General features: G+C 43.6%; 1 protein-coding gene across 1 annotated transcript in view; it reads left to right on the top strand.

The window, feature by feature from the left end:
* The first annotated feature begins 3,124 nt into the window (after positions 1-3,124).
* Positions 3,125-27,471, top strand: part of plcxd1 (phosphatidylinositol-specific phospholipase C, X domain containing 1) — a 38,173-nt gene continuing 13,826 nt past the window's right edge. Inside the window, 5 exon segments of the mRNA XM_064952691.1 lie at positions 3,125-3,551; positions 22,723-22,852; positions 26,475-26,518; positions 26,520-26,624; positions 27,002-27,130. Coding sequence (XP_064808763.1) covers positions 22,732-22,852; positions 26,475-26,518; positions 26,520-26,624; positions 27,002-27,130 — 399 coding nt within the window. The 5' untranslated portion in view covers positions 3,125-3,551; positions 22,723-22,731.

The following is a 27,471-nucleotide window of genomic DNA, read 5'->3' on the forward strand; positions in this document are numbered from 1 at the left end:
TACAGGAGAGGGCTCAGAACGCACCCTTGTGGGGCCCCAGTGTTGAGGAGATGTTGTTACCTACCCTCACCACCTGGGGGCGGCCCGTCAGGAAGTCCAGTACCCAGTTGCACAGGGCGGGGTCGAGACCCAGGGTCTCGAGCTTGATGATGAGCTTGGAGGGTACTATGGTGTTGAATGCCGAGCTGTAGTCGATGAACAGCATTCTCACGTAGGTATTCCTCTTGTCCAGATGGGTTAGGGCAGTGTGCAGTGTGGTTGAGATTGCATTGTCTGTGGACCTATTTGAGCGGTAAGCAAATTGGAGTGGGTCTAGGTTGTCAGGTAGGGTGGAGGTGATATGGTCCTTGACTAGTCTCTCAAAGCACTTCATGATGATGGAAGTGAGTGCTACGGGGCGGTAGTCGTTTAGCTCAGTTACCTTAGCTTTCTTGAGAACAGGAACAATGGTGGCCCTCTTGAAGCATGTGGGAACAACAGACTGGTATAGGGATTGATTGAATATGTCTGTAAACACACCAGCCAGCTGGTCTGCGCATGCTCTGAGGGCGCGGCTGGCGATGCCGTCTGGGCCTGCAGCCTTGCGAGGGTTAACACGTTTAAATGTTTTACTCACCTCGGCTGCAGTGAAGGAGAGACCGCATGTTTCCGTTGCAGGCAGTGTCAGTGGCACTGTATTGTCCTCAAAGTGGGCAAAAGTTATTTAGTCTGCCTGGGAGCAAGACATCCTGGTCCGTGACTGGGCTGGATTTCTTCCTGTAGTCCGTGATTGACTGTAGCCCCTGCCACATGCCTCTTGTGTCTGAGCCGTTGAATTGGGATTCTACTTTGTCTCTGTACTGACGCTTAGCTTGTTTGATAGCCTTACGGAGGGAATAGCTGCATTGTTTGTATTCAGTCATGTTACCAGACACCTTGCCCTGATTGAAAGCAGTGGTTTGCGCTTTCAGTTTCACGCGAATGCTGCCATCAATCCACGGTTTCTGGTTAGGGAATGTTTTAATCGTTGCTATGGGAACGACATCTTCAACGCACGTTCTAATGAACTCGCACACCGAATCAGCATATTCGTCAATGTTGTTATTTGACGCAATACGAAACATGTCCCAGTCCACGTGATGGAAGCAGTCTTGGAGTGTGGAGTCAGCTTGGTCGGACCAGCGTTGGACAGACCTCAGCGTGGGAGCTTCTTTTTTAGCTTTTGTCTGTAGGCAGGTATCAGCAAAATGGAGTCGTGGTCAGCTTTTCCGAAAGGGGGCGGGGCAGGGCCTTATATGCGTCGCGGAAGTTAGAGTAACAGTATCCAAGGTTTTTCCGCCCCTGGTTGCGCAATCGATATGCTGATAAAATTTAGGAGTCTTGTTTTCAGATTAGCCTTGTTAAAATCCCCAACAACGATGAATGCAGCCTCCGGATAAATGGTTTCCAGTTTGCAAAGAGTTAAATAATAATTGATTGTGAGGAATTCTAAATCTAATATCAGGTGAACAGAAGGATTTGAGTTCCTGTATGTTTCTTTCATCGCACCATGCCTCGTTAGCCATAAGGCATACACCCCCACCCCTCTTCTTACCAGAAAGGTGTTTGTTTCTGTCGGCGCGATGCGTGGAGAAACCCAGGGAGGGAGGGGGAGGGACGTTCCCGGAAGAGCTGCACCGCATCGGATGAGTCCATAGTAATGATCTCTCCAGTAAAGAGCCATGTTTCCGTACAACAGAAGCACAGAACTTATAAGTTACAGTCTCTGATGTACCCAGAGTCTGAGACTATATACAGGGGTATACAGAGTCAATGTGGAGGCTATATACAGGGGCACCGGTACAGAGTCAATGTGGAGGCTATATATACAGGGTGTACCGGTACAGAATCAATGTGGAGGCTATATACAGGGGGATACCGGTACAGAGTCAATGTGGAGGTTATATACAGGGGGTACCGTTACAGAATCAATGTGGAGGCTATATACAGGGGGTACCATTACAGAGTCAATGTGCAGGGGTGCAGGTTAGCTGAGGTAATATGTACATGTACAGTTGAAGTCGGAAGTTTACATACACTTAGGTTGGAGTCATTAAAACTTGTTTTTCAACCACTCCACAAATTTCTTATTAACAAACTATAGTTTTGGCAAGTCAGTTAGGACATCTACTTTGTGCATGACACAAGTCATTTTTCCAACAATTGTTTACAGACATATTACTTCACTTATACACAATTGTATCACAATTCATTTGGGTCAGAAGTTTACATACATCTTCTCCTGAGCCTGACTTGGGCCCACTTCTTCCTCTTCTCCTGAGTCTGACTAGGGCCCCCTTATTCCTCTTCTCCTGAGCCTGACTAGGGCCCACTTCTTGTTCCTCTTCTCCTGAGTCTGACTTGGGCCCCCTTCTTGTTCCTCTTCTCCTGAGTCTGACTCGGGCCCACTTCTTGTTCTGACTCGGGCCCACTTCTTGTTCCTCTTCTCCTGAGTCTGTCTCGGGCCCACTTCCTGTTCTGACTCGGGCCCACTTCTTGTTCCTCTTCTCTGGTGTCAGTGTTGTGGTGCCGCCCCCGGGATGAATAGAGCTGGAAGTTCAAACAGAGGATCCAGGTTTCTGGTGAGAACCGCTGATCTAATGTCCAAAAGGAATTTTCAGCTGTAGGTAATAATACAATAAACATTCTGAGCAAATAATGTAAGAATGAAACCCCCCCCAAAAAAACTGCCATGTTGGCTCGGAGGTAGAAATAGGGGGACCATGTCTTTAGCTGAGACCCGCTATAATCATATTTGGTTAGTAGAGACCCCACTGAGTATTTACCACCCCACTTTAGCTGAGACAGGTAGAAAGTTTATCTCTACAAACTAATATGTTCAACATACTAACGTCAACAGTGTATTTTTTAAATGATTGGTTCTAAAGGTTTTAAAACCATATTTTTAAAAATTTGTTTTCAAAAATGTCTTGATGCTTTTTCTTTTGGCTTGTATAAAAATGGCCGTTGATGAAAAATGCAATGTCTTTTGAATGAGTTATTCACATTGCAATGATTTGAAATGCGGGCTTTTATTTTTAAGGTTTCCTCATTACCATACGAGCTCGACGTCATAATTTGTGTTGCTGGCAGACTACTGGTGCCGCCTTCACTAAACTAGCGTAGCCTGGGGACCGGTAGGTCCGGAAGAAAATTACTATTCTGAAAAAAAGGTATCCGCTAATATAATCATGTATGTACAGTTTCATATTTGGCAAAAACGATAGACCCATAAAGACACCGGTGATGGAAAGAATGTCTCGGAAGGAGCAAACTGGACCGGCTTCCGTATGAAACCAGCGCACATTACAGGGAAGCATCGGACAAGTACTCGCAAAGTGCACTTGATTTGACACCACGTACTATAGAGACTAGTTTTTTTTCCTCTGTTCCCACCTTGTGTTTTGTGGATTTTTTGGAATAGACGTCGTCTTGTGGGACACCCTTTTGGGTTTTTTCAGTCACCCATACCACGGTTTCTTTTTAAACTGGATTGGTCAGCAGCTGGCAGCTAGTGCTGCATAATTTGAAACGTAAGTATGTAGGTTGTTTCATTGTAACGAAAATATAACAAAAAAAGGATATATGTATATACACACTACATGACCAACATTATGTAGACACCTGCACTTCAAACATCTCATTCAATCATGGGCATTAATATGGAGTTGGTCCCCCTTTTCTGCTATAACAGCCTGCACTCTTCTGGGAAGGCTTTCCACTAGATGTTGGAACATTGCTGCTATAACAGCCTCCACTCTTCTGGGAAGGCTTTCCACTAGATGTAGGAACATTGCTGCTATAACAGCCTCCACTCTTCTGGGAAGGCTTTCCACTAGATGTTGGAACATTGCGGCTATAACAGCCTCCACTCTTCTGGGAAGGCTTTCCACTAGATGTTGTAACATTGCTGCTATAACAGCCTCCACTCTTCAGGGAAGGCTTTCCACTAGATGTTGGAACATTGCTGCTATAACAGCCTCCACTCTTCTGGGAAGGCTTTCCACTAGATGTTGGAACATTGCTGCTATAACAGCCTCCACTCTTCTCTTTCTGGAACATTGCTGCTATAACATCCTCCACTCTTCTGGGAAGGCTTTCCACTAGATGTTGGAACATTGCTGCTATAACAGCCTCCACTCTTCTGAGAAGGCTTTCCACTAGATGTTCTTGCTATAACAGCCTCCACTCTTCTGGGAAGGCTTTCCACTAGATGTAGGAACATTGCTGCTATAACAGCCTCCACTCTTCTGGGAAGGCTTTCCACTAGATGTTGGAACATTGCTGCTATAACAGCCTCCACTCTTCTGGGAAGGCTTTCCACTAGATGTTGTAACATTGCTGCTATAACAGCCTCCACTCTTCAGGAAGGCTTTCCACTAGATGTTGGAACATTGCTGCTATAACAGCCTCCACTCTTCTGGGAAGGCTTTCCACTAGATGTTGGAACATTGCTGCTATAACAGCCTCCACTCTTCTGGGAAGGCTTTCCACTAGATGAACATTGCTGAACACTCTTTGCTTTCCACTACTGCTATAACAGCCTCCACTCTTCTGAAGGAATGTTGGGCTTTCCACTCTTCTGGGAAGATGATTGGAACATTGCTGCTATAACAGCCTCCACTCTTCTGGGAAGGCTTTCCACTAGATGTTGGAACATTGCTGCTATAACAGCCTCCACTCTTCTGGGAAGGCTTTCCACTAGATGTTGGAACATTGCTGCTAACAGCCTCCACTCTTCAGGGAAGGCTTTCCACTAGATGTTGGAACATTGCTGCTATAACAGACTCTTCTGCTTTTAGATGTTGGAACATTGCTGCTATAACAGCCTCCACTCTTCTGGGAAGGCTTTCCACTAGATGTTGGAACATTGCTGCTATAACAGCCTCCACTCTTCTGGGAAGGCTTTCCACTAGATGTTGGAACATTGCTGCTATAACAGCCTCCACTCTTCTGAGAAGGCTTTCCACTAGATGTTGAAACATTGCTGCGGCGACTTGCTTCTAATTCAGCCACGAACATTCGTGAGGTCGGGCACTGATGTTGGACGATTAGGCCTGGCTCGCAGTCGTCATTCCAATTCATCCCAAAGGTGCTCGATGGGGTTGAGCTCAAGGACCTGTGCAGGCCAGTCAAGTTCTTCCACAGTACAAAAGGAAGCACATAATTGTCTAGAATGTCATTGTATGCGGTAGCGTTAAGATTTCCCTTCACTGGAACTAGCCCGAAAAACAGCCCCAGAGCATTATTCCTCCTCCACCAAACTTTACAGTTAGCACTATGACTTCGAGCAGGTAGCGTTCTCTTGGCATCTGCCAAAACAGATTTGTCTGTCAGAGTGCCAGATGGTGAAGCGTGATTCATTACTCCAGAGAACGCTTTTCCACTGCTCCAGAGTCCAATGGCGGTGAACTTTACACCACTCCAGCCGACACTTGGCATTGTGCATGGTGATCTTATTAGGCTTGCGTGCGGCTGCTCAGCCATTGAAACCCATTTCATGAAGCTCCCGATGAACAGTTATTGTGCTGACATTGCTTCCAGAGGCAGTTTGGAACTCAGTAGTGAGGGTTGCAACTGAGGACAGAAGATTTTTACGCTCTACACGCTTCAGTGGTCCCGTTCTGTGAGCTTGTGTGGTCCACCACTTCGCTGCTGAGCTGTTGTTGCTCCTAGATATGTCCACTTCACAATAACAGCACTTAGAGTTGACAGGGCAGCTCCAGCAGGGCAGAAATTTGACAAACTGACTTGTTGGAAAGGTGGCATCCTATGACGGTGCCACATTCAAAGTCACTGAGCTCTTAAGTAAGGCCATTCTACTGCCAATGTTTGACACTGGAGATGACATGGCTTTGTGCTCGATTTTATACACTAGTGAGCAACGGATGTGGCTGAAATAGCCGAATCCACTGATTTGAAGGGGTGTCCACATACTTTTACATTTACATTTACATTTAAGTCATTTAGCAGACGCTCTTATCCAGAGCGACTTACAAATTGGTGAATTCACCTTCTGACATCAGTGGAACAGCCACTTTACAATAGTGCATCTTTTATGTACAGTTGAAGTCAAATGCTTACTTACAAGCCCTTAACCAACAGTGCAGTTCAAGAAATAGAGTTTAGAAAATATTTACCAAATAAATAAACAAATAAATTATTTTACTCACCTCGGCTGCAGTGAAGGAGAGTCCGCATGTTTTGGTTGCAGGCCGTGTCAGTGGCACTGTATTGTCCTCAAAGCGGGCAAGAAAGTTATTTAGTCTGCCTGGGAGCAAGACATCCTGGTCCGTGACGGGGCTGGTTTTCTTTTTGTAATCTGTGATTGACTGTAGACTGTAGACCCTGCCACATACCTCTTGTGTCTGAGCCGTTGAATTGAGATTCTACTTTGTCTCTATACTGACGCTTAGCTTATTTGATTGCCTTGCGGAGGGAATAGCTACACTGTTTGTATTCGGTCATGTTTCCGGTCACCTTGCCCTGATTAAAAGCAGTGGTTCGTGCTTTCAGTTTCACGCGAATGCTGCCATCAATCCACTTAATGATGGTGTTGGAGTCGTGTTTGGCCACGCAGTTGTGGGTGAACAGGGAGTACAGGAGGGGACTGAACATGCATCCCTGAGGGGCCCCCGTGTTGAGGATCAGCGTAGCAGACGTGTTGTTGCCTACCTATCACAACCTAGGGGCGGCCCGTCAGGAAGTCCAGGATCCAGTTGCAGAGGGAGGTGTTTAGTCCCAGGGTCCTTAGCTTAGTGATGAGCTTTGAGGGCACTATGGTATTGACTGCTGAGCTGTAGTCAATGAATAGCATTCTCACATAGGTGTTCCTTTTGTTCAGGTGGGAAAGGGCAGTGTGCGATTGAGATTGCATCATCTGTGGATCTGTTTGGGCGGTGAATCGGAGTGGGTCTAGGGTGTCAGGTAGGGTGGAGGTGATATGGTCCTTGACTATGTGAATCGGAGGAGTTCTGGGGTGTCAGGTAGGGTGGAGGTGATATGGTCCTTCACTATGTGAATCGGAGGAGTTCTGGGGTGTCAGGTAGGGTGGAGGTGATATGGTCCTTGACTATGTGAATCGGAGGAGTTCTGGGGTGTCAGGTAGGGTGGAGGTGATATGGTCCTTGACTATGTGAATCGGGGGAGTTCTGGGGTGTCAGGTAGGGTGGAGGTGATATGGTCCTTGACTATGTGAATCGGGGGAGTTCTGGGGTGTCAGGTAGGGTGGAGGTGATATGGTCCTTGTCTATGTGAATCGGAGGAGTTCTGGGTGTCAGGTAGGGTGGAGGTGATATGGTCCTTGACTATGTGAATCGGAGGAGTTCTGGGTTGTCAGGTAGGGTGGAGGTGATATGGTCCTTGACTATGTGAATCGGAGGAGTTCTGGGGAACAAGTGTGGGCCGTCTGAGTATTGCAAAAATAAGAAAAGTGGACTTTGAATGTCGTGTGTTTAAAGAAGAATGGACATCAAAATACTTTTTTTGCGGACATACCAGCATGCAAGCGAACTACGCTAGCAACCTGTCCTCTCAGGAAGGCCTCAACTCTAGACTGCATAATAAGGCAAGCTACGTAGTGGCACATAAATTCACAAAGCATAGCAAGCCTTTTGCCGAAGGGGAGTTTGTGAAAGAGTATATGGTGGACTTTGTCCTGAGAGTAAAAGCCAATTAGAGTAAATTAGCTTTATCACGTAGAACCATCACCAGGCGTGTGGAAGTGATAGGGGAGGAGCTAATCTCAGAGTTTAAGAAAAATCAGATGCATTCAATCTTTTTTTCTATAGCACTGAATGAGCGTCCTGACATCGGAGACACCGTGCAACTTTTACTTTTTTTTAAATAAATGAAGAAATGAGAACTTTGAAATAACAGAAGAACTTCTTGCGATGGAATCACTGACAGGAACAACCAGGGGCTCTGATTATATGACAGGGTGTCTTCCTGCTTGGAAAAATGAATCTACCGTGGAGCCAACTGACACAACAGATGGATCACCAAATATAGCCAGTAAAAACATAGCCTACTAAAAAAAAGAAAGCCGTAACTCTGAGGAATGGATATTTCTTCACTGTATAAATGTGTTAAAGCTGGAAAATGTTGTCAAAGTGACTTTGATGCCAAGAGAGGTGGCCAGACATATTGCTCACATTAAGACTAGAATAACCGTAACTGGGGTAGGCAAGGATTATGCTTTTTCAGGATGATGGTTATGCAGTGATAATTAACCAGATATGCACCTGGATGAAGGTCATTTGTCCCTATACATCTGACAATGAACACTTAGTCAGATTTGGGCTGAGGTGATTGGATAACTGTAAATATGAATGGAGATGATAATTGTTCCTTAATATCTTTTCGAAAACAGACCATTCCAAATGAAAGAGATGCTCTTTCACTCAAATTTTAGAATAGATGTATTTAGTTTTTTACACATAAGCTGTTTAAAAAAAATATTGACATTTAGCTAGGCAAGTCAGTTAAGAACAAATTCTTATTTACTTCTTTATTCTTATGGCCTACCAAAAGGCAAAAGGCCTCCTGGGATTAAAATAAATAAATATGAATATAGGACAACACACACAGTACATAAAGAGAGACCTAAGACAACAACATAGCAAGTCATGTGTTGCTGCCAACACAGCATGGTAGCAGCATAACAACAACATGGTAGCAGCACAAAACATGGTACTAACATTATTGGGCACAGACAACAGCGAAGGGCAAGAAGGTAGAGACAACAATACATCACACAAAGCAGCCACAACTGTCAGTAAGAGTGTCCATGATTGAGTCTCTGAATGAAGAGATTGAGATAAAACTGTCCAGTTTGAGTGTTTGTTGCAGCTCGTCCCAGTCGCTAGCTGCAGCGAACTGAAAAGAGGAGCGACCCAGGGATGTGTGCGCTTTGGGGACCTTTAACAGAATGTAACTGGCAGAATGGGTGTTGTATGTGGAGGATGAGGGCTGCAGTAGATAACTCAGATAGGGGCAAGTGAGGCCTTAGAGGGTTTTATACATAAGCATCAACCAGTGGGTCTTGCGACAGGTATACAGAGATGACCATCTTACAGAGGAGTATAGAGTGCAGTGATGTGTCCTATAAGGAGCATTGGTAGCAAATCTGATGGCCGAATGGTAGAGAACATCTAGCCACTCGAGAGCACCCTTACCCGCCGATCTATAAATTACGTCTCCGTAATCTAGCATGGGTAGGATGGTCATCGGAATCAGTGTTAGTTTGGCAGCTGGGGTGAAAGAGGAGCGATTTACGATAGAGGAAACCAAGTCTAGATTTAACTTTAGCCTGCAGCTTTGATATGTGCTGAGAGAAGGACAGTGTACCGTCTAGCCATACTCCCAAGTACTTGTATGAGGTGACTACCTCAAGCTCTAAACCCTCAGAGGTAGTAATCACACCTGTGGGAGGAAGGGCGTTCTTCTTACCAAACCACATGACCTTTGTTTTGGAGGTGTTCAGAACAAGGTTAAGGGTAGAGAAAGCTTGTTGGACACTAAGAAAGCGTTAAACACAATCTGGGGAGGGGCCAGCTGAGAATTAGACTGTATCATCTGCATATAAATGGATGAGAGAGCTTCCTACTGCCTGAGCTATGTTGTTGATGTACATTAAGAAGAGCGTGGGGCCGAGGATCGAGCCTTGGGGAACTCCCTTGGTGACAGGCAGTGACTGAGACAGCAGATTTTCTGACTTTATACACTGCACTCTTTGAGAGAGGTAGTGAGCAAACCAGGCCAAAGACCCTCAGATACCAATACTCCTCAGCCGGCCTTCAAGAATGGAATGGTCCACCGTATCCAAAGCTTTGGCCAAGTCAATACAAATAGCAGCACGTCATTGCTTAGAATCAAGGACAATGGTGACATCATTGAGGACCTTTAAGGTTGCAGTAACACATCCAGAACCTGAGCGGAAACCAGATTGCATACCCAAGAGAATACTATAGACATCAAGAAAGCCAGTCAGTTGATTATTATTATTTTTTCAACACTTTTGATAAACAGGGCGAAATAGAAATATGCCTATAACAGTTAGGATCAGCTTGATATCAGTGCACAAGTCAGAATTGGGGCTAGCAACAGTAGATGGGCCAGGGTGTACATGTACATTTCCAGATATCATCAACAGTAATACAATCAGGGAACAGCAGAGGACAGGGAGATCTCTGCAGTGCTGATTTATGACATCTGAATGTCATTAGATGGCAACAAGATCATATTGTACAGCAATTTCATCAGGTAACATGAATACAAAGCCGGCAAGAGGTGGTTAGAATAGGATGGGAGGCCAAGAGTCTGTGTAACCAATAGAGAGTCAGAGTCCCGAGTGTGGGAACAGTCTATCCCACAGATTGGTAAAGAACGTTTGTAGTCAACAAAGCATGCAGGAGTCATGAGGCAAACAGAAAAATGCACAATCCTTTTTTGTTAAATAAATAACGACTGTACGTCTGTGCTGGAGGTGCAACAGTGCATGTGTGCTGAAGGCTAGAGAGAGTGTGGTGGAGTTACCTGGGGCGGCAGGGTAGCCTAGTGGTTAGAGCGTTGGACTAGTAATCGGAAGGTTGCAAGTTCAAACCCCTGAGCTGACAAGGTACAAATCTGTCGTTCTGCCCCTGAACAGGCTGAACAGGTTCTGCCCCTGAACTGGCAGTTAACCCACTGTTCCCAGGCCGTCATTGAAAATAAGAATTTGTTCTTAACTGACTTGCCTGGTTAAATAAAGGTTAAAAAAACAACAACAACAAAAAACCTGTACAAGACGGAGGGAGAAAGGCCAGGGTAGACGGTGAACAGATAACCAGGTGGAATCCAAGCAGCAGTGCAGCAGGCAATGGGAGTAGGTGTCACACCCACTTGGGAGAAGGTTATATTTCTGTAGATTTCTTGTAGAAAATGCAAGTGAATGCTCTTTGAACAGCAGGAGGGGCTTCAGAGTTCACACCTTAGGGCTAATTCAATTTGTATCTGGCTCAGTTCCAGGTTGTAATGGTGTTCTAGGTCTCTGCGGTTTGTTGGCTAGAGCACCCTCCTTATTGGTGTCCTTTAGTAGTGGTTTCTTTGCAGCAATTCGACCATGAAGGCCTGATTCACACTGAACAGTTGATGTTGAGATGTGTCTGTTACTTGAACTCTGTGAAGGATTTATTTGGGCTGCAATTTCTGAGGTTGGTGACACTAATGAACTTCTCTAATTACAATATAGCAATTTAACACTGGAATGGTATAATGTGCAAGTAGAGATATTGGGGTGCAAAGGAGCAAGATAAATAAATACAGTAAGGGGATGAGGTAGATTGGATGGGCTATTTACAGATGAGCTATGTACAGGTGCAGTGATCTGTGCGCTGCTCTGACATCTGATGCTTATAAAGCCAGTGAGGGAGGTAAGAGTCTCCAGCTTCAGAGATTTTTGCAGTTTGTTCCAGTCATTTTGCAGTCCGTGGCAGCAGAGAACTGGAAGGAGAGACGGCCAAAGGAAGAATTGGCTTTGGGGGAGACCAGTGAGATATACCTGCTGGAGCGAGTGCTACAGGTGGGTGCTGCTATGGTGACCAGTGAGCTGAGATAAGGTGGGGCTGTACCTAGCAGAGACTTGTGGATGACCTGGAGCCAGTGGGTTTGGCGACGAGTATGAAGCGAGGGCCAACCAACGAGAGTGTACAGGTCGCAGTGGTGGGTAGTATATGGGGCTTTGGTGACAAAACGGATGGCACTGTGATAGACTACATCCAGTTTGCTGAGTAGAGTGTTGGAGGCTATTTTGTAAATGACTTCGCTGAAGTCGAGGACCGGTAGGATGGTCAGTTTTACGAGGGTATGTTTGGCAGCATGAGTGAAGGAGGCTTTGTTGTGAAATAGGAAGCCGATTCTAGATTTAATTTTGGATTGTAGATGCTTAATGTGAGTTTGGAAGGAGAGTTTACAGTATAACTAGACACCTAAGTATTTGTAGTTGTCCACATATTCTAAGTCAGAACCGTCCAGAGTAGTGATGCTGGACGGGCGGGCAGGTGCTGGCAGCGATCGGTTGAAGAGCATGCAATAAAGAGCAGTTGGAGGCCACGGAAGGAGAGTTGTATGGCATTGAAGCCTGTCTGGAGGTTAGTTAACACAGTGTCCAAAGAAGGGCCAGATGTATACAGAATGGTGTCGTCTGCGTAGAGGTGGATCAGAGAATCACCCGCAGAAAGAGCAACATCATTGATATATACAGGGAAAAGAGTCATCCCGAGAATTGAAAACTGTGGCACCCCCATAGAGGCTGCCAGAGGTCCGGACAACAGGCCCTTTGATTTGACACACTGAGCTATATACACCAATATACACTGTTTTACCAATATACACATCAATACACAGTTCACTATAAACATCAATATACACTATACACATCAATATACATTATACACGTCAATATACACTATTCACATTTATATACATCAATATGCACTATATACATCAATATACTCTATACACATCAATATACATTATATACATCAATATACTCTATATACATCAATATACATTATATACATCAATATACACTATATACATCAATATACATCAGTACACATCAATATTCAATCAATATACACATCAATATACAAATACACATCAGTACACATCAATATTCAATCAATATACACATCAATATACAATATACACATCAGTACACATCAATATTCAATCAATATACACATCAATATACAATATACACATCAGTACACATCAATATTCAATCAATATACACATCAATATACAATATACACATCAGTACACATCAATATTCAATCAATATACATCAATATACAATATACACATCAGTACACATCAATATTCAATCAATATACACATCAATATACAATATACACATCAGTACACATCAATATTCAATCAATATACACATCAATATACAATATACACATCAGTACACATCAATATACACATCAATATACAATATACACATCAGTACACAATGCACATCAATATACATCAATATACACTATACACATCAATATATATATTATACACATAAGTATATATTATACAGAGCAATATACGCTATATACATCAATATTCACATCGATATACTAATGGCCAATATACCACGGCATGCACGACGCAACACTGAGTGCTAGGACACAGCCCTTAGCCGTGGTATATTTGTCATATATCATAAACCCCAGAGGTGCCTTATTGCTGTTATAAACTGGTTACCAACACATGGTATACGGTCTGCTATACCACGGCTTTCAGCCAATCAGCATTCACTGCTCAAACCACCAGTTTATAAACATCAAAATACACTACACATCCATATACATTATACACAGCAAAATACACATTAGTACACATCAATATACACTTCACATCAATATCAAGGAAAAAGGTATGGCAATTAAGTCTGGCAGCCCAACTGAATTGCAAACGTACTGCAAATTAAGAAGTCATGTGACTAAACTAAATAAAAATAAACTACACCATGAAGCAAAGATAAATTATATAAAGAATGATAGTAAAAAGCTTTGGAGCACCTTGAATTAAATTTAGGGAAAAAAAGCCAACTTGGCTCCTCATTATTGAATCAGATGGCTTATTCATCACAAAGCCCACTGATATTGCAAACTACTTTAATGACCTTTTCATTGGCAAGACAAACTTAGGGATGACATGCCAGCAACAAACGCTGACACTACACATCCAAGTATATAGGACCAAATTATGAAAGACAAGAATTGTGCTTTTGAATTCTGTAAAGTCAGTGTGGAAGAGGTGAAAAATGTATTGTTGTCTATCAACAATGACCAGCCACCGGGGTCTGACATTCTGGATGGATAATTACTGAGGATAATAGCAGACGATATTGACACTCCTATTGGCCACATCTTCAATTTAAGCCTTCGAGAGAGTGTGTGTCCTCAGGCCTGGAGGGAAGCGAAAGTCATTCCGCTACCTAAGAATAGTAAAGCCCCCTTTACTGGCTCAAATAGCCGACCAATCAGACTGTTACCAACCCTTAGTAAACTTCTGGAAAAAATTGTGTTTGAGCAGATACAATGCTATTTTACAGTAAACAAATTGACAACAGAATTTCAGCATGCTTATAGGGAAGGACACTCAACAAGCACAGCACTTACACAGATGACTGATGATTGGCTGAGAGAAATTGATGATAAAATGATTGTGGGGGCTGTCTTGTTAGACTTCAGTGCAGCTTTTGATGTTATTGATCATAGTCTGCTGCTGGAAAACATATGTGTTATGGCTTTACACCCCCTGTTATAATGTGGATAAAGAGTTACTTGTCTAACAGAACACAGAGGGTGTTCTTTAATGCAAGCCTCTCGTATATAATCCAGTTAGAATCAGGAATTCCCCAGGGTGACTGTTTAGGCCCCTTGCTTTTTAAAATTTTACAAATGACATGCTACTGACTTTGAGTAAAGCCAGAGTTTCTATTTTTGCTGATGACTCGACACTATTACACGTCAGCGACTACAGCGACTGAAATGACTGCAACACTCAACAAAGAGCTGCAGTTAGTTTCAGAGTGGGTGGAAAGGTATCCGTTAGCCCTAAATATTTCTAAAACTAAAAGCATTGTATTTGGAACAAATCACTCACTAAATCCTAAATCTCAACTAAATCTTGTAATAAACAATGTGGAAATTGAGCAAGTTGAGATGACTAAACTGCTTGGAGTAACACTAGATTTTTAACTGTCATGGTCAAAACATATTGATGCAGTAGTAGCTAAGATGAGGGAGAAGTCTGTCTATAATAAAGCGATGCTCTGCCTTCTTAACACTATCAACACTATCAACAAGGCAGGTCCTACAGGCCCTAGTTTTGTCGCACCTTCACTACTGTTCAGTCATGTGGTCAGGTGCCACAAAAATAACTTAGGAAAATTGTAATTGGCTCAGAACAGGGTCGCACGGCTGGCCCTTGGATGAACACAGAGCTAATATTAATAATATGCATGTCAAACTCTCCTGGCTGAAAGTGGAGTAGAGATTGACTTCATCACTATTTTTATTTATGCGTGGGGTTGACATGTTGAATGCACTGAGCTGTCTGTTTAAACTACCGGCACACAGCTTGGACACCCATGCATACCCCACAAGACATGTCACCAGAGGTCTCTTCACAGTCCCCAAGTCCAGATCAGACTATGGGAGGCGCACAGTACTACATAGAGCCATGACTACATTGAACTCTATTCCACAGTACTATATAGAGCCATGACTACATGGAACTCTATTCCACAGTACTATATAGAGCCATGACTACATGGAACTCTATTCCACAGTACCACGTAGAGCCATTACTATATTGAACTCTATTCCACAGTACTACGTAGAGCCATGACTACATGGAACTCTATTCCACAGTACTACATAGAGCCATGACTACATGAAACTCTATTCCACAGTACTACGTAGAGCCATGACTACATGGAACTCTATTCCACAGTACTACATAGAGCCATGACTACATGGAACTCTATTCCACAGTACTACGTAGAGCCATGACTACATGGAAATCTATTCCACAGTACTATGTAGAGCCATGACTATATGGAACTCTATTCCACAGTACTACGTAGAGCCATGACTACATGGAACTCTATTCCACAGTACTACGTAGAGCCATGACTACATGGAACTCTATTCCACAGTACTACGTAGAGCCATGACTACATGGAACTCTATTCCACAGTACTACGTAGAGCCATGACTACATGGAACTCTATTCCACAGTACTGCGTAGAGCCATGACTACATGGAACTCTATTCCACAGTACTACGTAGAGCCATGACTACATGGAACTCTATTCCACAGTACTACGTAGAGCCATGACTACATGGAACTCTATTCCACGGTACTACGTAGAGCCATGACTACATGGAACTCTATTCCACAGTACTACGTAGAGCCATGACTACATGGAACTCTATTCCACAGTACTACGCAGAGCCATGACTACATGGAACTCTATTCCACAGTACTACGTAGAGCCATGACTACATGGAACTCTATTCCACAGTACTACGTAGAGCCATGACTACATGGAACTCTATTCCACAGTACTACGTAGAGCCATGACTACATGGAAGTCTATTCCACAGTACTACTTAGAGCCATGACTACATGGAACTCTATTCCACAGTACTACGTAGAGCCATGACTACATGGAACTCTATTCCACAGTACTACGTAGAGCCATGACTACATGGAACTCTATTCCACAGTACTACGTAGAGCCATGACTACATGGAACTCTTTTCCACAGTACTACGTAGAGCCATGACTACATGGAACTCTATTCCACAGTACTACGTAGAGCCATGACTACATGGAACTCTATTCCACAGTACTACGTAGAGCCATGACTACATGGAACTCTATTCCACAGTACCACATTAGAGCCATGACTACATGGAACTCTATTCCACAGTACTACATAGAGCCATGACTTCATGGAACTCTATTCCACAGTACTATTTAGAACCATGACTTCATGGAACTCTATTCCACAGTACTACATAGAACCATGACTACATGGAACTCTATTCCACAGTACTACATAGAGCCATGACTACATGGAACTCTATTCCACAGTACTACATAGAGCCATGACTACATGGAACTCTATTCCACAGTACTACTTAGAACCATGACTTCATGGAACTCTATTCCACAGTACTACATAGAGCCATGACTACATGGAACTCTATTCCACAGTACTACATAGAGCCATGACTACATGGAACTCTATTCCACAGTACTACATAGAGCCATGACTACATGGAACTCTATTCCACAGTACTACATAGAGCCATGACTACATGGAACTCTATTACACAGTACTACATAGAGCCATGACTACATGGAACTCTATTCCACAGTACTACATAGAACCATGACTACATGGAACTCTATTCCACAGTACTACATAGAACCATGACTACATGGAACTCTATTCCACAGTACTACATAGAGCCATGACTACATGGAACTCTATTCCACAGTACTACATAGAGCCATGACTACATAGAGCCATGACTACATGGAACTCTATTCCACAGTACTACATAGAGCCATGACTACATGGAACTCTATTCCACAGTACTACATAGAGCCATGACTACATGGAACTCTATTCCACAGTACTACATAGAGCCATGACTACATGGAACTCTATTCCACAGTACTACATAGAGCCATGACTACATGGAACTCTATTCCACAGTACTACTTAGAACCATGACTTCATGGAACTCTATTCCACAGTACTACATAGAGCCATGACTACATGGAACTCTATTCCACAGTACTACATAGAGCCATGACTACATGGAACTCTATCCACAGTACTACATAGAGCCATGACTACATGGAACTCTATTCCACAGTACATAGAGCCATGACTACATGGAACTCTATTACACAGTACTACATAGAGCCATGACTACATGGAACTCTATTACACAGTACTACATAGAACCATGACTACATGGAACTCTATTCCACAGTACTACATAGAACCATGACTACATGGAACTCTATTACACAGTACTACATAGAGCCATGCCTACATGGAACTCTATTCCACAGTACTACATAGAACCATGACTACATGGAACTCTATTCCACAGTACTACATAGAGCCATGACTACATGGAACTCTATTCCACAGTACTACATAGAGCCATGACTACATGGAACTCTATTCCACAGTACTACATAGAGCCATGACTACATGGAACTCTATTCCACAGTACTACATAGAGCCATGACTACATGGACCTCTATTCCACCGTACTACATAGAGCCATGACTACATGGAACTCTATTCCATATCAGGTAACTGACGTAGCAGTAGAATCAGATTAAAAAAATTGCGAGAACTGTGAAGCAACACAAACATTGGCACAGACACATTGGGGCGGCAGGTAGCCTTGACAGTGTGTTGTGAATGTTTTGTAATATTTTACAATTGTATAAACTGCCTTAATTTTGCTGGACTCCAGAAAGAGTAGCTGCTGCTTTGGCAGGAACTAATGGGGTTCCATAATAAATACAAATACACATCAATGTAGTCTATACACATCAATATACACCATACACATCAATATACACCATACACATCAATATACACCATACACATCAATATAGACCATACACATCAATATAGACTATACACATCAATATAGACTATACACATCAATATAGACTATACACATCAATATACACCATACACATCAATATAGACTATACACATCAATATAGACTATACACATCTCTATGCACATCAATGTACACCATACACATCAATATACACTATACACATCTCTATGCACATCAATGTACACCATACACATCAATATACACTATACACATCTCTATGCACATCAATGTACACCATACACATCAATATAGACTATACACATCTCTATGCACATCAATGTACACCATGGTGCGATGAAAGACACATACAGGAACTCAAATCCTTCTGTTCACCTGATTTAGAATTCCTCACAATCAAATGTAGACCGCATTATCTACCAAGAGAATTCTCATCGATTATAATCACAGCCGTATATATCCCCCCCCAAGCAGACACATCGATGGCTCTGAACGAACTTTATTTAACTCTTTGCAAACTGGAAACCATTTATCCGGATGCATTCATTGTTGCTGGGGATTTTAACAAGGCTAATCTGAAAACAAGATTCCCTAAATTTTATCAGCATATCGATTGCGCAACCAGGGGTGGAAAAACCTTGGATCACTGTTATTCTAACTTCCGCGACGCATATAAGGCACTGCCCCGCCCCCCTTTCGGAAAAGCTGACCACAACTCCATTTTGCTGATACCTGCCTACAGACAAAAACTAAAACAAGAAGCTCCCACGCTGAGGTCTGTCCAACGCTGGTCCGACCAAGCTGACTCCACACTCCAAGACTGCTTCCATCACGTGGACTGGGACATGTTTCGTATTGCGTCGGATAACAACATTGACGAATACGCTGATTCAGTGTGCGAGTTCATTAGAACGTGCGTTGAAGATGTCGTTCCCATAGCAACGATTAAAACATTCCCTAACCAGAAACCGTGGATTGATGGCAGCATTCGCGTGAAACTGAAAGCGCGAACCACTGCTTTCAATCAGGGCAAGGTGTCTGGTAACATGACTGAATACAAACAGTGCAGCTATTCCCTCCGTAAGGCTATCAAACAAGCTAAGCGTCAGTACAGAGACAAAGTAGAATCTCAATTCAACGGCTCAGACACAAGAGGCATGTGGCAGGGTCTACAGTCAATCACGGACTACAGGAAGAAATCCAGCCCAGTCACGGACCAGGATGTCTTGCTCCCAGGCAGACTAAATAACTTTTTTGCCCGCTTTGAGGACAATACAGTGCCACTGACACGGCCTGCAACGGAAACATGCGGTCTCTCCTTCACTGCAGCCGAGGTGAGTAAAACATTTAAACGTGTTAACCCTCGCAAGGCTGCAGGCCCAGACGGCATCCCCAGCCGCGCCCTCAGAGCATGCGCAGACCAGCTGGCTGGTGTGTTTACGGACATATTCAATCAATCCCTATACCAGTCTGCTGTTCCCACATGCTTCAAGAGGGCCACCATTGTTCCTGTTCCCAAGAAAGCTAAGGTAACTGAGCTAAACGACTACCGCCCCGTAGCACTCACTTCCGTCATCATGAAGTGCTTTGAGAGACTAGTTAAGGACCATATCACCTCCACCCTACCTGACACCCTAGACCCACTCCAATTTGCTTACCGCCCAAATAGGTCCACAGACGATGCAATCTCAACCACACTGCACTCTGCCCTAACCCATCTGGACAAGAGGAATACCTATGTGAGAATGCTGTTCATCGACTACAGCTCGGCATTCAACACCATAGTACCCTCCAAGCTCGTCATCAAGCTCGAGACCCTGGGTCTCGACCCCGCCCTGTGCAGCTGGGTACTGGACTTCCTGACGGGCCGCCCCAGGTGGTGAGGGGTAACAACATCTCCTCCCTGCTGATCCTCAACACTGGGGCCCGACAAGGGTGCGTTCTGAGCCCTCTCCTGTACTCCCTGTTCACCCACGACTGCGTGGCCACGCACGCCTCCAACTCAATCATCAAGTTTGCGGACGACACAACAGTGGTAGGCTTGATTACCAACAACGACGAGACGGCCTACAGGGAGGAGGTGAGGCCCTCGGAGTGTGGTGTCAGGAAAATAACCTCACACTCAACGTCAACAAAACTAAGGAGATGATTGTGGACTTCAGGAAACAGCAGAGGGAACACCCCCTATCCACATCGATGGAACAGTAGTGGAGAGAGTAGCAAGTTTTAAGTTCCTCGGCATACACATCACAGACAAACTGAATTGGTCCACTCACACAGACAGCATCGTGAAGAAGGCACAGCAGCGCCTCTTCAACCTCAGGAGGCTGAAGAAATTCGGCTTGTCACCAAAAGCACTCACAAACTTCTACAGATGCACAATCGAGAGCATCCTGGCGGGCTGTATCACCGCCTGGTACGGCAACTGCTCCGCCCACAACCGTAAGGCTCTCCAGAGGGTAGTGAGGTCTGCACAACGCATCACCGGGGACAAACTACCTGCCCTCCAGGACACCTACACCACCCGATGTTACAGGAAGGCCATAAAGATCATCAAGGACATCAACCACCGAGCCACTGCCTGTTCACCCCGCTATCATCCAGAAGGCGAGGTCAGTACAGGTGCATCAAAGCTGGGACCGAGAGACTGAAAAACAGCTTCTATCTCAAGGCCATCAGACTGTTAAACAGCCACCACTAACATTGAGTGGCTGCTGCCAACACACTGACTCAACTCCAGCCACTTTAATAATGGGAATTGATGGGAAATGATGTAAATATATCACTAGCCACTTTAAACAATGCTACCTTATATAAAATGTTACTTACCCTACATTATTCATCTCATATGTATACGTATATACTGTACTCTATATCATCGACTGCATCCTTATGTAATACATGTATCACTAGCCACTTTAACTATGCCACTTTGTTTACATACTCATCTCATATGTATAAACTGTACTCGATACCATCTACTGTATCTTGCCTATGCTGCTCTGTACCATCACTCATTCATATATCCTTATGTACATATTCTTTATCCCCTTACACTGTGTATAAGACAGTAGTTTAGGAATTGTTAGTTAGTTTACTTGTTGGTTATTACTGCATTGTCGGAACTAGAAGCACAAGCATTTCGCTACACTCACATTAACATCTGCTAACCATGTGTATGTGACAAATAAAATTTGATTTGATTTTGATTTGATACACATCAATATACACATCTCTATGCACATCAATGTACACCATACACATCAATATAGACCGATATACACATCAATTTTCACATCCATATACAATCATAGAAAACCAACACATTCTTCAGTATAAGGGTCCTCAATCAGCCTTTTGCATTGACCTATGGCAGATGGACAGATGACCTAGTTTAAATGGCAGATGGATGGCTGACCTAGTTTAAATGGCAGATGGACGACTGACCTAGTTTAAATGACAGATGGACGGCTGAGCTAGTTTAAATGACAGATAGGCGGCTGACCTAGTTTAAATGGCAGATGGAACTGACCTAGTTTAAATGGCAGATAGACGGCTGACCTAGTTTAAATGGCAGATGGACGGCTGACCTAGTTTAAATGGACCAGATGGCAGATGGACGGCTGACCTAGTTTAAATGGCAGATGGACTGACCTAGTTTAAATGGCAGATGGATGGCTGACCTAGTTTAAATGGCAGATGGACGGCTGACCTAGTTTAAATGACAGATGGACGGCTGAGCTAGTTTAAATGACAGATAGACGGCATGACCTAGTTTAAATGGCAGATGGACGACTGACCAGTTTAAATGCAGATAGGACGGCTGACTAGTTTAAATGGCAAATGGACGGCTGACCTAGTTTAAATGGCAGATGGACGGCTGACTAGTTTAAATGGCAGATGGAGTAACCAGTTTAAATGGCAGATGGAGCTGACCTAGTTTAAATGGCACGGCTGACCAGTTTAAATGACAGATGGACTTAGGGGGACTAGTTTAAATGACAGATGGACGGCTGACCTAGTTTAAATGGCAGATGGACGGGACAGTTTAAATGGCAGATGGACGGCTGACCTAGTTTAAATGGCAGATGGAGCTGACCTAGTTTAAATGACAGATGGACGGCTGACCTAGTTTAAATGACAGATGGACGGCTGAGCTAGTTTAAATGACAGATGGACGGCTGACCAGTTTAAATGGCAGATGCTGACCTAGTTTAAATGGCAGATGGAGGCTGACTAGTTTAAAATCAGATGCATGGCTGACCTTAGAACTATTTAAAATACATAGAGGCCTCATGCATTAGAGGACAGTCAGTCATTAGAGGACAGTCAGTCATTAGAGGACAGTCATGCATTAGAGGACAGTAATGCATTAGAGTACAGTCATGCATTAGGAGGACAGTCATGCATTAGAGGGCAGTCAGTCATTAGAGGACAGTCAGTCATTAGAGGACAGTCAGTCATTAGAGGACAGTCATTAATTAATTTCAGTACAGTGTTTGATGAAATATAACTGTACATCTTTAGCACCCACAAATGTCCTCAGAGGTGGTGTCTGAAGTGCAGGTGTCTCTGAAGGAACTTCCCATGGACAGCTGGATGGATCACCTGCCCTGTGCTCTATGGGACGTTCCCTTGAGGAACCTAGCTATACCAGGTAAGACATCTGGATGGATCACCAGCCCTGTGTTCTATGGGACGTTCCCCTGAGGAACCAAGCTATACCAGGTAAGACATCTGGATGGATCACCTGCCCTGTGTTCTATGGGATGTTCCTCTGAGGAACCTAGCTGTACCAGGTAAGACATCTGGATGGATCACCAGCCCTGTGCTCTATGGGACGGACGTTCCCTGAGGAACCTAGCTGTACCAGGTAAGACAGCTGGATGAATCACCAGCCCTGTGTTCTTTGGGATGTTCCCCTGAGGAACCTAGCGGTACCAGGTAAGACAGCTGGATGAATCACCAGCTCTGTGTTCTTTGGGATGTTCCCCTGAGGAACCTAGCTGTACCAGGTAAGACAGCTGGATGAATCACCAGCCCTGTGCTCTATGGGATGTTCCCCTGAGGAACTAGTCTACTGTATCTACTATTAATTACTTCACCATAGCTTTTAAACACATTACAGTACTGCTTTTATGCTGCATTCACAGCACCACCACTTTAATCAGATGGCATTATGTCATCAACACTTTAATCAGATGGCATTATGTCACAACACTTTAATCAGATGGCATTATGTCATCAACACTTTAATCAGATGGCATTATGTCATCAACACTTTAATCAGATGGCATTATGTCATCAACACTTTAATCAGATGGCATTATGTCATCAACACTTTAATCAGATGGCATTATGTCACCAACACTTTAATCAGATGGCATTATGTCATCAACACTTTAATCAGATGGCATTATGTCATCAACACTTTAATCAGATGGCATTATGTCATCAACACTTTAATCAGATGGCATTATGTCATCAACACTTTAATCAGATGGCATTATGTCATCAACACTTTAATCAGATGGCATTATGTCACCAACACTATAATAAGATGGCATTATGTCACCAACACTTTAATCAGATGGCATTATGTCATCAACACTTTAATCAGATGGCATTATGTCATCAACACTTTAATCAGATGGCATAATGTCATCAACACTTTAATCAGATGGCATAATGTCATCAACACTTTAATCAGATGGCATTATGTCATCAACACTTTAATCAGATGGCATTATGTCACCAACACTTTAATCAGATGGCATTATGTCACCAACACTTTAATCAGATGGCATTATGTCATCAAGACTTTAATCAGATGGCATTATGTCACCAACACTTTAATCAGATGGCATTATGTCAACACCTTAATCAGATGGCATTATGTCATCAACACTTTAATCAGATGGCATTATGTCATCAACACTTTAATCAGATGGCATTATGTCATCAACACTTTAATCAGATGGCATCATGTCATCAACACTTTAATCAGATGGCATCATGGGTCATCAACACTATAATAAGATGGCATTATGTCACCAACACTTTAATCAGATGGCATTATGTCATCAACACTTTAATCACTTAGGGGCATCAGATGGCATTATGTCATCAACACTTTAATCAGATGGCATTATGTCATCAACACTTTAATCAGATGGCATTATGTCACCAACACTTTAATCAGATGGCATTATGTCATCAACACTTTAATCAGATGGCATTACCATCAACACTTATAATCAGATGGCATTATGTCATCAACACTTTAATCAGATGGCATTATGTCACAACACCAACACTTTCCATTTCCCTTTAGGGCAAGTAAGGGATTTAATGAATAATAGGGGCATCCCACTGTATGTTGTAAACTGGATCATTAGGAACTGCATCCTTAGGGGCATCATGGGTACTAGGCTGACACATGACATTGACCATACACTTAGGGGCATCATGGGTACTAGGCTGACACATGACATTGACCATACACTTAGGGGCATCATGGGTACTAGGCTGACACACGACATTGACCATACACTTAGGGGCATCATGGGTACTAGGCTGACACATGACATTGACCATACACTTAGGGGCATCATGGGTACTAGGCTGACACATGACATTGACCATACACTTAGGGGCATCATGGGTACTAGGCTGACACACGACATTGACCATACACTTAGGGGCATCATGGGTACTAGGCTGACACATGACATTGACCATACACTTAGGGGCATCATGGGTACTAGGCTGACACACGACATTGACCATACACTTAGGGGCATCATGGGTACTAGGCTGACACATGACATTGACCATACACTTAGGGGCATCATGGGTACTAGGCTGACACATGACATTGACCATACACTTAGGGGCATCATGGGTACTAGGCTGACACATGACATTGACCATACACTTAGGGGCATCATGGGTACTAGGCTGACACATGACATTGACCATACACTTAGGGGCATCATGGGTACTAGGCTGACACACGACATTGACCATACACTTAGGGGCATCATGGGTACTAGGCTGACACACGACATTGACCATACACTTAGGGGCATCATGGGTACTAGGCTGACACACGACATTGACCATACACTTAGGGGCATCATGGGTACTAGGCTGACACATGACATTGACCATACACTTAGGGGCATCATGGGTACTAGGCTGACACATGACATTGACCATACACTTAGGGGCATCATGGGTACTAGGCTGACACACGACATTGACCATACACTTAGGGGCATCATGGGTACTAGGCTGACACACGACATTGACCATACACTTAGGGGCATCATGGGTACTAGGCTGACACATGACATTGACCATACACTTAGGGGCATCATGGGTACTAGGCTGACACATGACATTGACCATACACTTAGGGGCATCATGGGTACTAGGCTGACACACGACATTGACCATACACTTAGGGGCATCATGGGTACTAGGCTGACACATGACATTGACCATACACTTAGGGGCATCATGGGTACTAGGCTGACACATGACATTGACCATACACTTAGGGGCATCATGGGTACTAGGCTGACACACGACATTGACCATACACTTAGGGGCATCATGGGTACTAGGCTGACACATGACATTGACCATACACTTAGGGGCATCATGGGTACTAGGCTGACACATGACATTGACCATACACTTAGGGGCATCATGGGTACTAGGCTGACACATGACATTGACCATACACTTAGGGGCATCATGGGTACTAGGCTGACACACGACATTGACCATACACTTAGGGGCATCATGGGTACTAGGCTGACACATGACATTGACCATACACTTAGGGGCATCATGGGTACTAGGCTGACACATGACATTGACCATACACTTAGGGGCATCATGGGTACTAGGCTGACACATGACATTGACCATACACTTAGGGGCATCATGGGTACTAGGCTGACACATGACATTGACCATACACTTAGGGGCATCATGGGTACTAGGCTGACACATGACATTGACCATACACTTAGGGGCATCATGGGTACTAGGCTGACACATGACATTGACCATACACTTAGGGGCATCATGGGTACTAGGCTGACACATGACATTGACCATACACTTAGGGGCATCATGGGTACTAGGCTGACACATGACATTGACCATACACTTAGGGGCATCATGGGTACTAGGCTGACACACGACATTGACCATACACTTGTAATATCAGGCCCCATCTGTCTGTATCTTGATTCCCTGTTTAGGAAGCCATAATGCCATAACCTACTGTCTGGATAATGTTGATGATCTGATCCCCTGTCGACCTGACCCAACCTGATTTGCTGCAGAAGCTAGATCTGATAATGTGAAGCCCCTGATACGACCGATTTGTTTATAAATGGGCAGTTACACAGGTAGGATTTTTAACAAATGATCAGGGGTGTCAAACTACATTTCTGATAATGAGCACAATGTGTTGTCGATCGGATAATAATGTCAATCGCTGATAATGTTTATGATCGGATAATGTTGTCGATCTGAATGTTTATCTGATAATGTTGTTGCTCTGATAATGTTGATCTGATAATGTTGATGATCTGATAATGTAGATCTGATAATAATGTTGATCTGATAATAATGTCGATCTGATAATGTAGATCTGATAATAATGTCAATCTGATAATAATGTAGATCTGATAATAAGTCGATCTGATAATGTAGATGATCTGATAATGTAGATGATCTGATAATGTAGATGATCTGATAAAGTTAATCTGATAATATCCTATAGGAGGCGACAGTGAAGGAGCAGCTAGACTGTGGGGTCAGATATCTTGACCTGAGGATCGCACATCGACCCAACGACACCTCTACTGACCTGTACTTCTACCATGGAGTATACACGACACTCACTGTAGAGGTATGATACTATGGAGTGTACACTACGCTCACAGTAGAGGTATGATACTATGGAATGTACACTACGCTCACTGTAGAGGTATGATACTACGGAGTGTACACTACACTCACTGTAGAGGTATGATACTATGGAGTGTACACTACACTCACTGTAGAGGTATGATACTACGGAGTGTACGCTATGACGCATGCTAAATGTACAGGTATGATACTATGGAGTGTACACTATGCTAAATGTACAGGTATGATACTATGGAGTGTACAGTCGTGGCCAAAAGTTTTGAAAATGGCACACATTAATTTTCACCAAGTCTGCTGCCTCAGTTTATATGATGGCAATTT

This window comes from Oncorhynchus masou, chromosome 31 (assembly GCF_036934945.1).
Source record: "Oncorhynchus masou masou isolate Uvic2021 chromosome 31, UVic_Omas_1.1, whole genome shotgun sequence".
Lineage (NCBI taxonomy): Eukaryota > Metazoa > Chordata > Actinopteri > Salmoniformes > Salmonidae > Oncorhynchus > Oncorhynchus masou.